At 36.6% G+C, this 12,002-nt stretch overlaps 1 protein-coding gene across 1 annotated transcript in view; it reads right to left on the minus strand.

Annotated features, from left to right (window-relative positions):
- Window positions 1–1,487: 1,487 nt before the first annotated feature.
- LOC107662783 (tumor necrosis factor alpha-induced protein 2-like) overlaps window positions 1,488–12,002 on the minus strand; it is a 37,963-nt gene continuing 27,448 nt past the window's right edge. Inside the window, exons 4-13 of the mRNA XM_016452882.1 lie at window positions 10,824–11,478; window positions 9,398–9,512; window positions 8,864–8,974; window positions 8,255–8,355; window positions 7,122–7,235; window positions 6,905–7,040; window positions 6,319–6,441; window positions 5,748–5,903; window positions 3,721–3,842; window positions 1,488–2,091 (exon numbers count right to left, since the gene is read on the minus strand). Of these exons, the coding sequence (XP_016308368.1) occupies window positions 1,812–2,091; window positions 3,721–3,842; window positions 5,748–5,903; window positions 6,319–6,441; window positions 6,905–7,040; window positions 7,122–7,235; window positions 8,255–8,355; window positions 8,864–8,974; window positions 9,398–9,512; window positions 10,824–11,478 (1,913 nt within the window). The 3' untranslated portion in view covers window positions 1,488–1,811. The remainder of the gene's footprint in view (window positions 2,092–3,720; window positions 3,843–5,747; window positions 5,904–6,318; window positions 6,442–6,904; window positions 7,041–7,121; window positions 7,236–8,254; window positions 8,356–8,863; window positions 8,975–9,397; window positions 9,513–10,823; window positions 11,479–12,002) is intronic.

A 12,002-nucleotide genomic window follows, 5' to 3' on the forward strand; every position in this document is an offset into this window, starting at 1 on the left:
ACACACACACACAGAAATATCTGATCCTCTGTCATTTATCTCATGAACACACACACACACACACAGAAATATCTGATCCCCTGTCATTTATCTCATGAACACACACACACAGAAATATCTGATCCTCTGTCATTTATCTCATGAACACACACAAACACACACAGAAATATCTGATCCTGTCATTTATCTCATGAACACACACACACACACACACACACAAATATCTGATCCTCTGTCATTTATTCATGTGATTTAATATATGTACACTGTAAAATATTTTTCTTCCTATAACCAAAATATTAGTTTATGTCAAAGTCTTAAGCTTTTCATATGTAGCAACATGCAGAGTACCCTAAAGTTTACTGAATTGTTCTTTGATTTCCTTTCCATGGTGCTCACACAGCAACATATACAAACTTATCAAATATGCTGAAAAGACAAGTTGGATGAAAAATTATATTTTTCGAAGACACTCTCTGTGGCACAGTAAATGCAGAATCCATAAATGTTGTTTGAAAAGTTCTGTCCATCAGTATTAAAGGTAAACACACTAAAAGCTTCTATGGCTGTACGTTGAGCAGTGTCTCGAAAGTGATACAATTATTCATGAATTTACTCTATTTTTATTTTGTTGTTGTTGTTGGTTGTAGTCATTTATGCTTGGATTGGTTTCCATTGTTGTTGTTTTTTCAGTATTTATTACTGATGAATGAAATTACTGGTGCAATAAATAAGTCTTGCAATACATAAATAGTCCCTCTTGATTTCTTCCACAGGTAAATCTGAGTGATCTCAAACAAAATACATTTATCTTTCATGACAAGATAATAGATGACTGGACCACAAAATCATCCATTTAAATATGATAAAAATAATTGAAAGATTAAAGATAACTGCAATTGCATAGTACCTTAAAGTCAGTCTTCAGTCATGTGCAACTATAAAAAAAAACAACAACACAATTTCATAACTATTAATTACTGTCACAAAAGTCAAAATGCTAAATGGTACGATTTAAAAAAAAACACAAAAAACGAATAATTCCCAAAACCAAGCAGTGTTTTGATCAGTAGTTATATATTTTTTACAATACGCACTCGGACCCCTGCAATTTAAGATCCTAAGAGACATTTCTTAGAGATGTTTGCACTATATATTCAGACAATAACTACATCAATTAGAGAAAAAAAAAAAACATATTGTGGCCCCAAAGATTATTTGGACATTTTTAGATACACAGAATGTATGAGATTCATTGTATTAGGAATGAAATGAGGCTAGACCTTTTCACAGGACTCTTTTTGACATTTTTGCTATGACTCTTACCCAACTGGTCCTGAGACAGTTTGTTCTGATATACAGTATATGAACATGTTCCACTAAGATTTTACAACTACAAAATGTCATTGATCATTTAAAACCTTACAAACTTCATTTCTAAAATATTTTTCTTGAAAAGTGTGTTTTTAAAAAAAAATTATATAAGAAATGCCACTTGGTTTGATATTTTGTTATATAATCTAAAGACATTCATACATTTTTAAAAGTGCCAAAATATTTTTGGTGCCACTGTATTTCACACAAGCCTTTGCAATGTTAGTTGTGCAAAAACAGTTGTAGTGATACCAACTGTAGTGTCATTTTTTTTCAGTTTTCTCAGAGAACCTGCAATCCTGAGCATCTGTAAGATGTCCTTACTTGTCCTTACGATGTGACAATGGCACATGCAAACACTTTAGAAACAAATGCTGTGCTGCTGGGCTCCGGTGCTCTATGAGTGCTGGGTGACTCGAGCATCCATTTGAGATGGATTACAGCATGTCATCCTGGTTTTCCCTGGTTGGAGTCCTTCTGCGCCGGAACCGCATGCTGGAGAAGAGGGACGAGGCGGTGAGGGCCACGCGGCTCAGGCCTACATTTAGACAGTGTACTTCTGACGTCACCGGCACCTCAGCAAAGAGAGCCCTGTCCCGGGACACCCGCATGACGCTGTCGCTGTTCTCGATGTCTTTCACAATATTCAAGATCTCCTGCCTTTCTGTTTGTCGGGTCATCCCACGGATATTGAGTATGGCAGAAACATGCTTCCTCCTGAAACACAAGAAAGATTTATTCACTCTTGACTCATATATGAGGCATATTGTCATATTAACAATAACTGTACAGTGTCACAATAAGTGGCCAAATAAGTGAAATATTGCATCTATTGCATTAGTTAAACCGTAATATGGTTGCATGGTAAGTGGTCAGTGCTGAAACTATACTGGAATAGACCTTCATTAAGTGAATTTCTCTTTACATGCTTTGTTTGTCTTAAAGTACAAGCCACATTTTTTTTTTCAGAAAACAATTTTTTGTTTTCATAACTTGCAAAATAGAATATTCTTCTAAACTGAAAAATTCTTCAAATACAAAAAGACTTGGGCTTGTATTTGAAGTTTATTCTATAGATTTGGCAAACTGTAAATTGAATTTTAAAAAGAGAGAAAGGATTAAAAAAGGTTTACAAATTAAGATTTACAATCTAATGCAAAAGTAAATTATTCAGTAAGTAAGAGGACAGGAAAGTGATACATTTTTATAAATTTTTATTTTTACATTTATTTGTAAATAATTGTAAATTGCAATAATATTTCATAATATTACTGTTTTTACTGTGATCAAATAAATGCAGCCTTGGTAAGCATAAGAGACTTATTTCAAGAACATTAAAAAAGGTTACACTTTATTTGAAGGTGTCCTTGTTACAGTGTAATTATACATTTAAGCACTGAGTAATATTAATTAACTACATGTACTTGCTACATGGTTAGGGTTAGGATTAGGGTTACTTGCATGTAATAATGTATAATTTATTGTTATTACAATAGTAAGCACATGTAACGTGTAACAAGGACACCTTCAAATAAAGTGTTCTCAATTTTTTTTTTACCAACCCCAAACTTTTCCCCCTCATTTCTTTTCCCAAAACAAAAACTAAACTAAACTAAACTAAAGTAAAAGTAAAAGCAAAAAAGGATAGAATATTAATACAATGTAAATGTTTCGCATTGGAAGACACAAAAAAAACTTTAAGTTCTTTATAATATTCTATAATGTACTGTATATGTAATGTATAATGTATAGCTGTATATACGTACAGTTGAATCAACAGGGTGCAAAGAATCCTAATTTAACCTTCCCAGAGTTGGCTCCTGTTCATTCAAAGTTTCCCTAGATCATAAAATGTGGTAGATGGGAGAGATTCCAAGCGTTCATCAGTTTAAAACCCAAAGGTGTTGCTAATGCTAAACAATAGAGCCCGCAGCACATCTAGGTCATGTATTTGAAGGTTCAAGCTTTATTTAGCACACATTCCACAAAAGAGAGTTTCCTCTGGATTCTGCAGCCGTACAGGGTTCTTGATTAGGCAACTGCCCTCTCTAGGTTAAATCATGGAGCTTTAGGTCAGGCCCTGGCAGGATGCCTGTGTTTTTGCTTTGTCTTTGCGAGGATCCAGAGCTGGACAACTGTACACCTTTCATGCGAATCTGGGATAACCTCCCATAAAAATCAGGAAACCGCAAAGGTCTAGTTTGCTTTTACAAGCCCCTCGTTTGCTGTCAAACAGAATGACCATGCTTTGTCAGATGACCTGAGCTCTCTGCTTTGCGTCCTCGATCATATCAGGGGCTACAAGGTGTCCCAGCCGAGCGGCACGCCGCCCCTCAAGACACTCACCGTATGTCAGGGAATTCCCGTACCAGGACGCCAACTTCCATTTGAATGGAGGGAGTGTCTTCCAAGACAATGATCTCTGATAAGTGAGGAATAGCGCTGTCGAGCCATGAGGCGGAGGATTCCTGGATGGGGGCAAACAAAGATCAGCATCAAACATCATATCAGTCACCAGATCAATCTTCAAACGCCGAGACTGATCAGCAACTGGAATGTACAGATGAACGTTCAGATTAAACACGACTGCCTGGCACTAAAGACGCTTTCCAAAAGTACATTATACAATGACTTCTGACAGACAGCCAAAGATCACAGCGTCCAAACGACTCCGAAGGCTATTTTTACCCTCGTCTCTGGAAAAACAAAAACCTAGAGGATTAAGTATAGGAGCACATGTTGTTCCAATTGAGGGTAAATATCTGTATGCCCATTACACCAAGGCAGTTCTTCCTGACTCTCAGTTTGACCTTAAAGGCAAGTCAGACTTCAAAGGCCCAGGCCAGGACATTCTTCCAGAAACAATGGCATCCTGTTGTCCACCGAGGTGACAAACGGATGTTTTAACTGAAGCAAGGTGCGGACGCTGCACAGGAGAAAGGAGCGTTTGGGTGGGTCATAGAGATGCCCTTTGGAGCCATCTGCCTCCATGCCCACTCCAGAAGAGCCCATTCTTCAGAATCTCTTTTGTTTGAAAAGTTGTGGGCTAGAGATGGTTTTTGAGTGATTAAAACACAGTATTTAGAATCTAGCTCAAAACAGGACGTGACATTTTGGCAAGTGTGATGAATCTGGGAATAAAGATTTAATAAGAAAAATGCCATACTAATAAAAATAAAATGAGGTTACGCTTTATTTTATGGTGTCTTTGTTACCAGTGTTGGGGAAAGTTACTTTTAAAAGCAATGATGCATTACAATATTGCGGTACTCTATGAAAAACGAACTTATTGAGTTACTTTTTATTTGCATTACTTTTTGTCACCCGGTCTGGGCTTGCTAATTTTTTTAATAACATAAGTCCCAAAAGTTTTATTTTTGGCAACTGCACACACTTTTTCACATCAAAAGTGAAATTAATAAGCCTCAGACTGAAGGAAGAACCTCTGCCTCTGCACCTCACTCCCAATTTCTCACAACACAGGGACAGGCGAGGTGTCAGTGAATAAATGGGAAAACAAAGTAACTTGCGTTACTTATTTGAAAAAAGTAATTTAGATAGGATTAGGGTTAGCATGCATAATTTATTGTTATTATTATAGTAAATACATATAATGTGTAACAAGGACACCATAAAATAAAGTGTTACCTAAAATGATTCAGAAAACAGTAAAAAAAAAAAAATCTTAGAATTGTAATTGTGGTTTTCTGTTTCCCATTTAGTCCCATAAACATGATACAAGTTGACAACCTCGTATGTTACTGTAACATGGAAAATGTTGACATTACTGGATATTTAGGAATAACTGCAAGGAAAAAAAAAACATTCCAAAAAGTTTTCATACTCTGCTGATCATACTGAAATATTTGAAATTGACCAGTACTACCATATTTTATAATTATGTCATAACTAATATCATATATCTTGCTGACAGCAGGGTTATTATTGTTAACTAAAACTAAACAAAAATCAGAACTAACTAGAAACTAACTTAAATAGGTTTGTTAAAAAACTAAAATTATTAACTGGAAATTAGTTCAAATCTAAAGCTAAAACTGAAATAAAAATATATTAAACCTAAAAAGTAATAAAAAAATGACAAAAGCACATCACAAAACTACTAAAAACTAAACTAAAATTAAAACAAAATCTGAAAATATAAAAATAAAAGCTACATCTGAAATATTAATATAAATATAAAAACTGACTTTTTTTAACAGAACAGATGTGCGTTTCACAAAAAGCAACTATTGCCACAAGTTCCGTCGTAACCAATAGAGTTATCAATGCTATCGATGCTTTTGGAAAACGCACCCAAGGTTAGCAGGAGAAATGAAAAACTTTTACTTTGATCTTTCAGATAAGTGACTCACCAGCTCTTTGAAGAGGGTTTTTAGGTGCTTTCCTTCATCACGAAGGCGTCCAGCCATTCTCTTCCTCATTTTGAGTGATGTGCAGATGATTCTGCCCCTCATGATGGCCCGCACATATTCAGTCATCACACGCCGGTGCACCTCCATCACCAGGACCTAAGAGAACACAGTAAATAAGAGGCTTATCTCACAAAAACCCAACATGATCGTACATGAAACAGATCAATCTTATTTCACCCTGAAGTGGTTTATTTTGGGATAATGACTGGCTGACATTATATAATGGTACATTATCCATGGCTAAATCGACAATTAGACATACAATTGATTTGAGCTGAAATTGTTTTATGTAAAAAAAAAGGTTGAGAGAGCTAGATAGATTTTAGCAGTAATTGTACAAAACTATTTGCGATGAACCAATACAATACAAGGGCTGTGTAGATACAAGAATTAAAGAATCAAAGCGTACTTGACAAAGCAGTAAAAACACATGTTTTTAAGAATAATTGATGATAAATTTGCAGATTGCAGATTGAGGGAGGAAATTAATGTTATTGACATCTTAGTTTACCTCATAAGGTGGATTGTCCATCCTGCGAAACTTCTTGAAGTGCTCTTTTATGAGCGCCTCGATTTGCTCAAAAGGCTCAGTGTTGCTCAGCCATTTCCGTTTAATCAGCTTATCAAATAAGGGCTACGTGAAATGAGACAGAACGCTCTTGATTAGAAATGACATACACAGTACACACTGGAATGTACTATATTTGCCTTCACCAGGATGTGAGGGCTTTCATATTTAGAGTCAAGAGAGTGCGGCTAACTTCCTGTTCGAGCCCCATCTTGGTAAAAAAGGATGCAGCGAAACTATGTGGCCCATGAGAGCTGGTAATGTCAATCTGTACAGCAAACACTGAATACTGTTCGGCGTCAGGCCAAAAACATCTAATTCACTAGTGTTTTTCACATAGTGCTGCTATTTTAGTGTCTCAGAGCCAGAGTAGCTGTGCAAAACAACATCCTTGAGAACAGCCCATAGGGGAAATGCTGAAAAGATATTCTTTATATTCTTGGACAGAGACGAACATAAGGTATTGAGAAATCTGTGTGTGCGTGCATGTCTATGTGAGGAAGTGTGGGGTGATCTGTGGCAGCCTCACCCTGATATGTTCAAAAAGTCTGTCGTTTAGCACTCGCACACTCAAGCTGACTATTCTGTCCAGAGCTGTGTTGGCTCTACGATTCGAGTACTCGCTGGTTGAGGGGTCACACTGGCCACAACGCTCCACAAAGCTCCTAAACACAGCAGTTTATATAATGAAAACACTAAAATAATTAAAAAACATCATAGAAATAAAGGATTTTGAGGAAGCCTACCTGAACGTTGGACAGCAGTTGACAAGAGCGATGGTTTTAGCGATGTAACCGTCTTCATTTACCTCACAGCTGTTTACGAGCATCTCATGGAACATCTCCACCTTTCTCTGAAAACTGCAGCAAAAACAATGCATTTAGTTAGTGTGACACATTTCTATGGGAATTATCTAACTGAAGAATGAAAATGTATTTATCTAACAAATAAACAATTTTTAAGCATTTAGGACATTAAAAAGGGTTAGTCATTCATTGGGCTCCAAACTTGGAACCCCATATAAAGCCCAATATATAGTAAAACAGTATGATTGTGAACTATTATCCTTAGTAAAAAAAGGAATATATTTAAAATACATTTATTTCATACTAAGTATAGTTGAAATCTATTAACATATTTACTTACTTACATATTTACTTGAGACTTACTGATAATTTTATAAATAAACTTTATTTATTATACGGGGAAGTCGTGGCCTAATGGTTAGAGAGTCGGACTCATAACCCAAAGGTTGTGGGTTCGAGTCTCGTACCGGCAGGGATTGTAGGTGGGGGGAGTGAATGACTTCAGCACAACTTCTGCACAATTAAAGTGCAAAATTAGTTGTTCCAATTTAGCAGACTTTAAGTATACTAGTTTAATATACCAAAAGTACAACTGCAGGGTATTTTTATTAAGTACATAAATATGTAAATTTATTTGTAAAATACTTGAAATAGATGTATATTTATTTTTCACAAGTGATTATAAATTAAAATCTATTAGAATGCATTTTAAATGTTATTTATTCCTGTGATGGCAAAGCTGAATTTTCAGCATCATTACTCCAGTCTTCATTGTCACATGATCCTTCAGAAATCCTTCTAATATGCTGATTTGCTCCTTAAGAAACTTTTTCTAATATTATCAATGTTGAAAACAGCAGTGCTGCTAAATATTTGCAACTAAATGCTAACATTTTGTGGAAACCGTAATATTTTTTCTTTGATGAATACAAATAAAAAAATAATTTGTAACACTGTCAAAGTATTTAGTGTCACTTTTGATCAATTCAATGCATCCTTGCTGAATAAAAGTATTCATTTCTGACTCCAAACATTTGTATGGTAGTGTCATAATTCAAGTATCACTTTCCCACCTGTACAGGAAATCTGCCAGTCCGTTGAGACTGCATTGAGCAACCCGTGAACCCAAATCTCTGTTTACGGCTGCAGATCTCTCAAAGTCTTCTTGTAGCCTCTATAATCAAAAATATAAGAAATATGTTATTTACACACCAGTAAACACTAAGTGAATTGAAATCTGTTACAAAATTCCTCAATTTAGTCTTGAAATATCTTGCTCAATGCTACTTCACCAAACAAATGAACTATTTTCAAATTTCCTTACTATCATTCATGACCACTAGGGCGCAATACATAGCCTGCAAAAACAATGTGCTGTAATGGAAACATGCTCACAATGGGAAATGTTTGTTTATTTTGGTTCCAGCTAGGAGACGATTTTCTTGTTACACAGAGGTGCATGGATGCCATTCGACATGTCTTACGTTTTGTTCTAACAACAGACCCAGTGTCTAAAACCTGCTGCAAATATCGCAGACGGCCAGGAACAGTGGGCCATTATACACAAAATCAATACTGAGAAAATGGATTAAAGAAACATGTGATATCACATGCTCTGACACCATATGTCAAGCACAATATCCTCTTTTATATAAACGAGCATAAATGGTCCCTGCGCTGACCTGAATAACAGTGCGAGCCAGGGGTAACTGATACTCCTCGACGTTCAGGGTGTCCAGCCATCTCTTTTCCTCCTCCTCCAAAACCTGAGACAGCTCATTGGTCACTTTCCCCTGGAAAACACAACATTTCAACACACTCATTAAAAGCGTCCTTGCTGTGAGAGGGGGCGGCCATATTGGGGCCTGTATTGGGCATGTACGAAACGACAGCATCCATAATGAAACAATCATTCCATTAACACATTCATGACATAAAGTATTAGACTAATGTCACTATTTTCAGGATGGGCTTAAGGATTATTAAAAGATCATACATTGATGTTGCTTAATGAGCGAAGGGGAAAGATATGTTGTCAAACTGACGCCTATTGTGTAGTGCTCATTGTAGACAGGAAAACCGCGCGTTGACCCTGAAATGCCGCACTCTAATTGACCGTGCAGGTTGCAATGACCAGCCATCTCTTTGAGTGGACAGAATGTGCCGTTGTTCAAGATACACAGAAAATGCTAGAATTTGGGAATTTCGGTTCTTACCCTGACTGAGTTGAGGCAGTCAAGCTCGAGTTTTTCCACCGTCTCCGCTGGCAGCAGTGGGCCGAGCTGCGAGAGGTTAATGGGTGTTGTTATGGTGACTGTTCCAAGGACATCTCTGCAGCAACAACAGGAAGAGCAAATCACAAACTGAGTCTGGACTTCACTCATAAGGAAACATTGAATTATGAAGGAACAGGAATGGGAAGGTACAAGAGTGGCTTTCACCTCTCATATCAACCAGAAGCTAATTATAACATCTGTTTTAGGTTTGCTGTTGCTGTATGTGGCTTGACATCTGGATACAGCCAGTAATACTTAACAATACAAACTACAAAACAGGTCATCGCTAATGTACATTGCCACCGGATTTACTTTTTATATCTTTCAAAATTTTGGGGTTGGTAAGATTGAAAAAAGAAAAAAAAGAAATCTCGTATGCTCACGAAGGCTGCATTTGATCAAAAACACAATAAAACAGTAATATTACGAAATATTATTACAATTTAAAATAACTGTTTTCTATTTTAATACATTTTAAAATGTAATATATTCCTCTGATGCAACACTGAATTTTCAGCTGCCATTATTCCAGCCTTCAGTGTCACATGATCATTCAGAAATGATTCTAATCTGCTGATTTGATGCTCAAGAAACGTTTCTTACTATTATCAGTGTTGAAAACAGCTGCTTAATATTTTTTTGAAAGCTGTAATACATTTTTTCAGGAGTCTTTGATGAATATAAATTTCAAAAGAACATTTATTTGAAATATTTTGGAACATTATAAATGTCCTTACTGTCACTTTTGATCAGTGTAATGCATCCTTGTTGAATAAAGTATTAATTTCTTTAAAAAAAATAATATTGACCCCAAACTTTTCCTCTAAACGAAAAAAAAAAAATGTCTGTAAAAATCTGTTACAACAAGCCCACTGATCACAAAGACATGAGAACCTCATGTCATTCTAACTTCACTTCAACACTGAACAGAAGATTGAGATATTTTTTATTCTGTTTTCTTCCCATATATCAAGATTTAAAACATGACAAAAACACAATAAAATTAATCCATATAATTAAATATGCTAAATTAAAGTCTTCTGAAGTCATATCGTAGGTTTATATGAAGAACAACCTGAAATTAAGAGTTGCCGATCACAAATCTTTAACCCTCAAATTTCATTTGTACACATAATTCAAATTTGCTGTTTTACTCAGAAGAAACAGTACCAATGTGTCAAACCTGACACGTAATATTTGAATATGTCTTCAGAAGACTTCATAATATGGACCCCTTGTAAAGTACTTTTTGGAACTTGACAGCCTGTGGTCACTGTTTGGTTTCTTTAATGGGAAAATGTTCTCATACAGGTTTGGAATCACATTGTTTTGAGTGAACGATCCTAATCAAACTGCTGGTGTTTACCTATTGTAAATGTTGTAGAGCCAGTCTAGCAAAGAGTATATATCAGTGATCTGCAGATCCCCATTAGTGATAGCCTGCAGACGACGGGTAACAGCCTGATGGTAGCTCTGTGTGTACACTTGGAAGGAGTCATATTCCACAGGATATACAGACACCACGTTACGCCGAGCCGCTCCGAGGTCCTCCACCATACGCACTCTTAGCTTATCCAGATAGGCTGCGAGCTCGCCCGCCCGTGCTTCTTCATGCTGGGGTAAGTTTGCATCTGCCAACTCGACCACCGCCTCCCTCCAGCGTTTCTTGAACTCCCTCGGCCGCGGGCCTCCTGGAGCGGCTCCTTCACTCTGAGCCCAGTCCCGATCGGCTTGCTCCTCCTGCTGAAGCACCTGCACCACCAGGCCCAGGTTGGGCCCGGCGGTGGGGCTACGCAGAGACTCCCTCACCACATCCCACAGCTCTTTCTGCAGGGCCTCGTACAGCAGCTCCACATCTTTGGCTTTGCGCCGACTGCTGTCTTTGCTGCTGGGGCTGCTGAAATCCTCAGTGCCCCCTGCCGTCAGGGATTCGGCCTCCCTACACTCCTGCTCCAGCTCCAGAATGTGAGTGTCAGCCAAAAACAAATCTCTTTTCGTCACCAACTGCAGGATCTCCAATACTGACAAAACAGAGATGAAGAGTTTATGCATTAGTCACACAGCAGAGACTGAATACTTCATTCTTTCATTGTTTAGTCATTCTCATGTTGTTACAAACAGTATACTGATATATTTCCATGGAACTCATAAATAATTATTTGTAAAGTATCTTCACCTTCATTTTAAATGAGTAAAAAATATAAAAACACAGTTATAAAGTATACTAAAATAGTCAACGGTTGTTCTTTATATGAAAAGGCTTGTGGGTTTAATTATTATATTATATAATATTATATTATATTACAAATAATTCTATAAATATTATTAATTCACAGCATTACAGTATATCATATGGGTCTATTTTGAATTTTTATTATAATATATATTCCAAGGTAAAAAAAGGAACATACAATATAGATTTAGTGACATGAACAAAACATAATTACATTTTTAATCACAATTAAAGCACAAAATTCGAGAAGGGTCTGGCTGCAGACTTGCACTTGCACTCTCAGACTTGCATTCTCAGACTTGCACTCTCAGA

The sequence above is a fragment of the Sinocyclocheilus anshuiensis genome, unplaced genomic scaffold, assembly GCF_001515605.1.
Source record: "Sinocyclocheilus anshuiensis isolate Anshui unplaced genomic scaffold, SAMN03320099.WGS_v1.1 scaffold1144, whole genome shotgun sequence".
NCBI classification, from domain to species: domain Eukaryota; kingdom Metazoa; phylum Chordata; class Actinopteri; order Cypriniformes; family Cyprinidae; genus Sinocyclocheilus; species Sinocyclocheilus anshuiensis.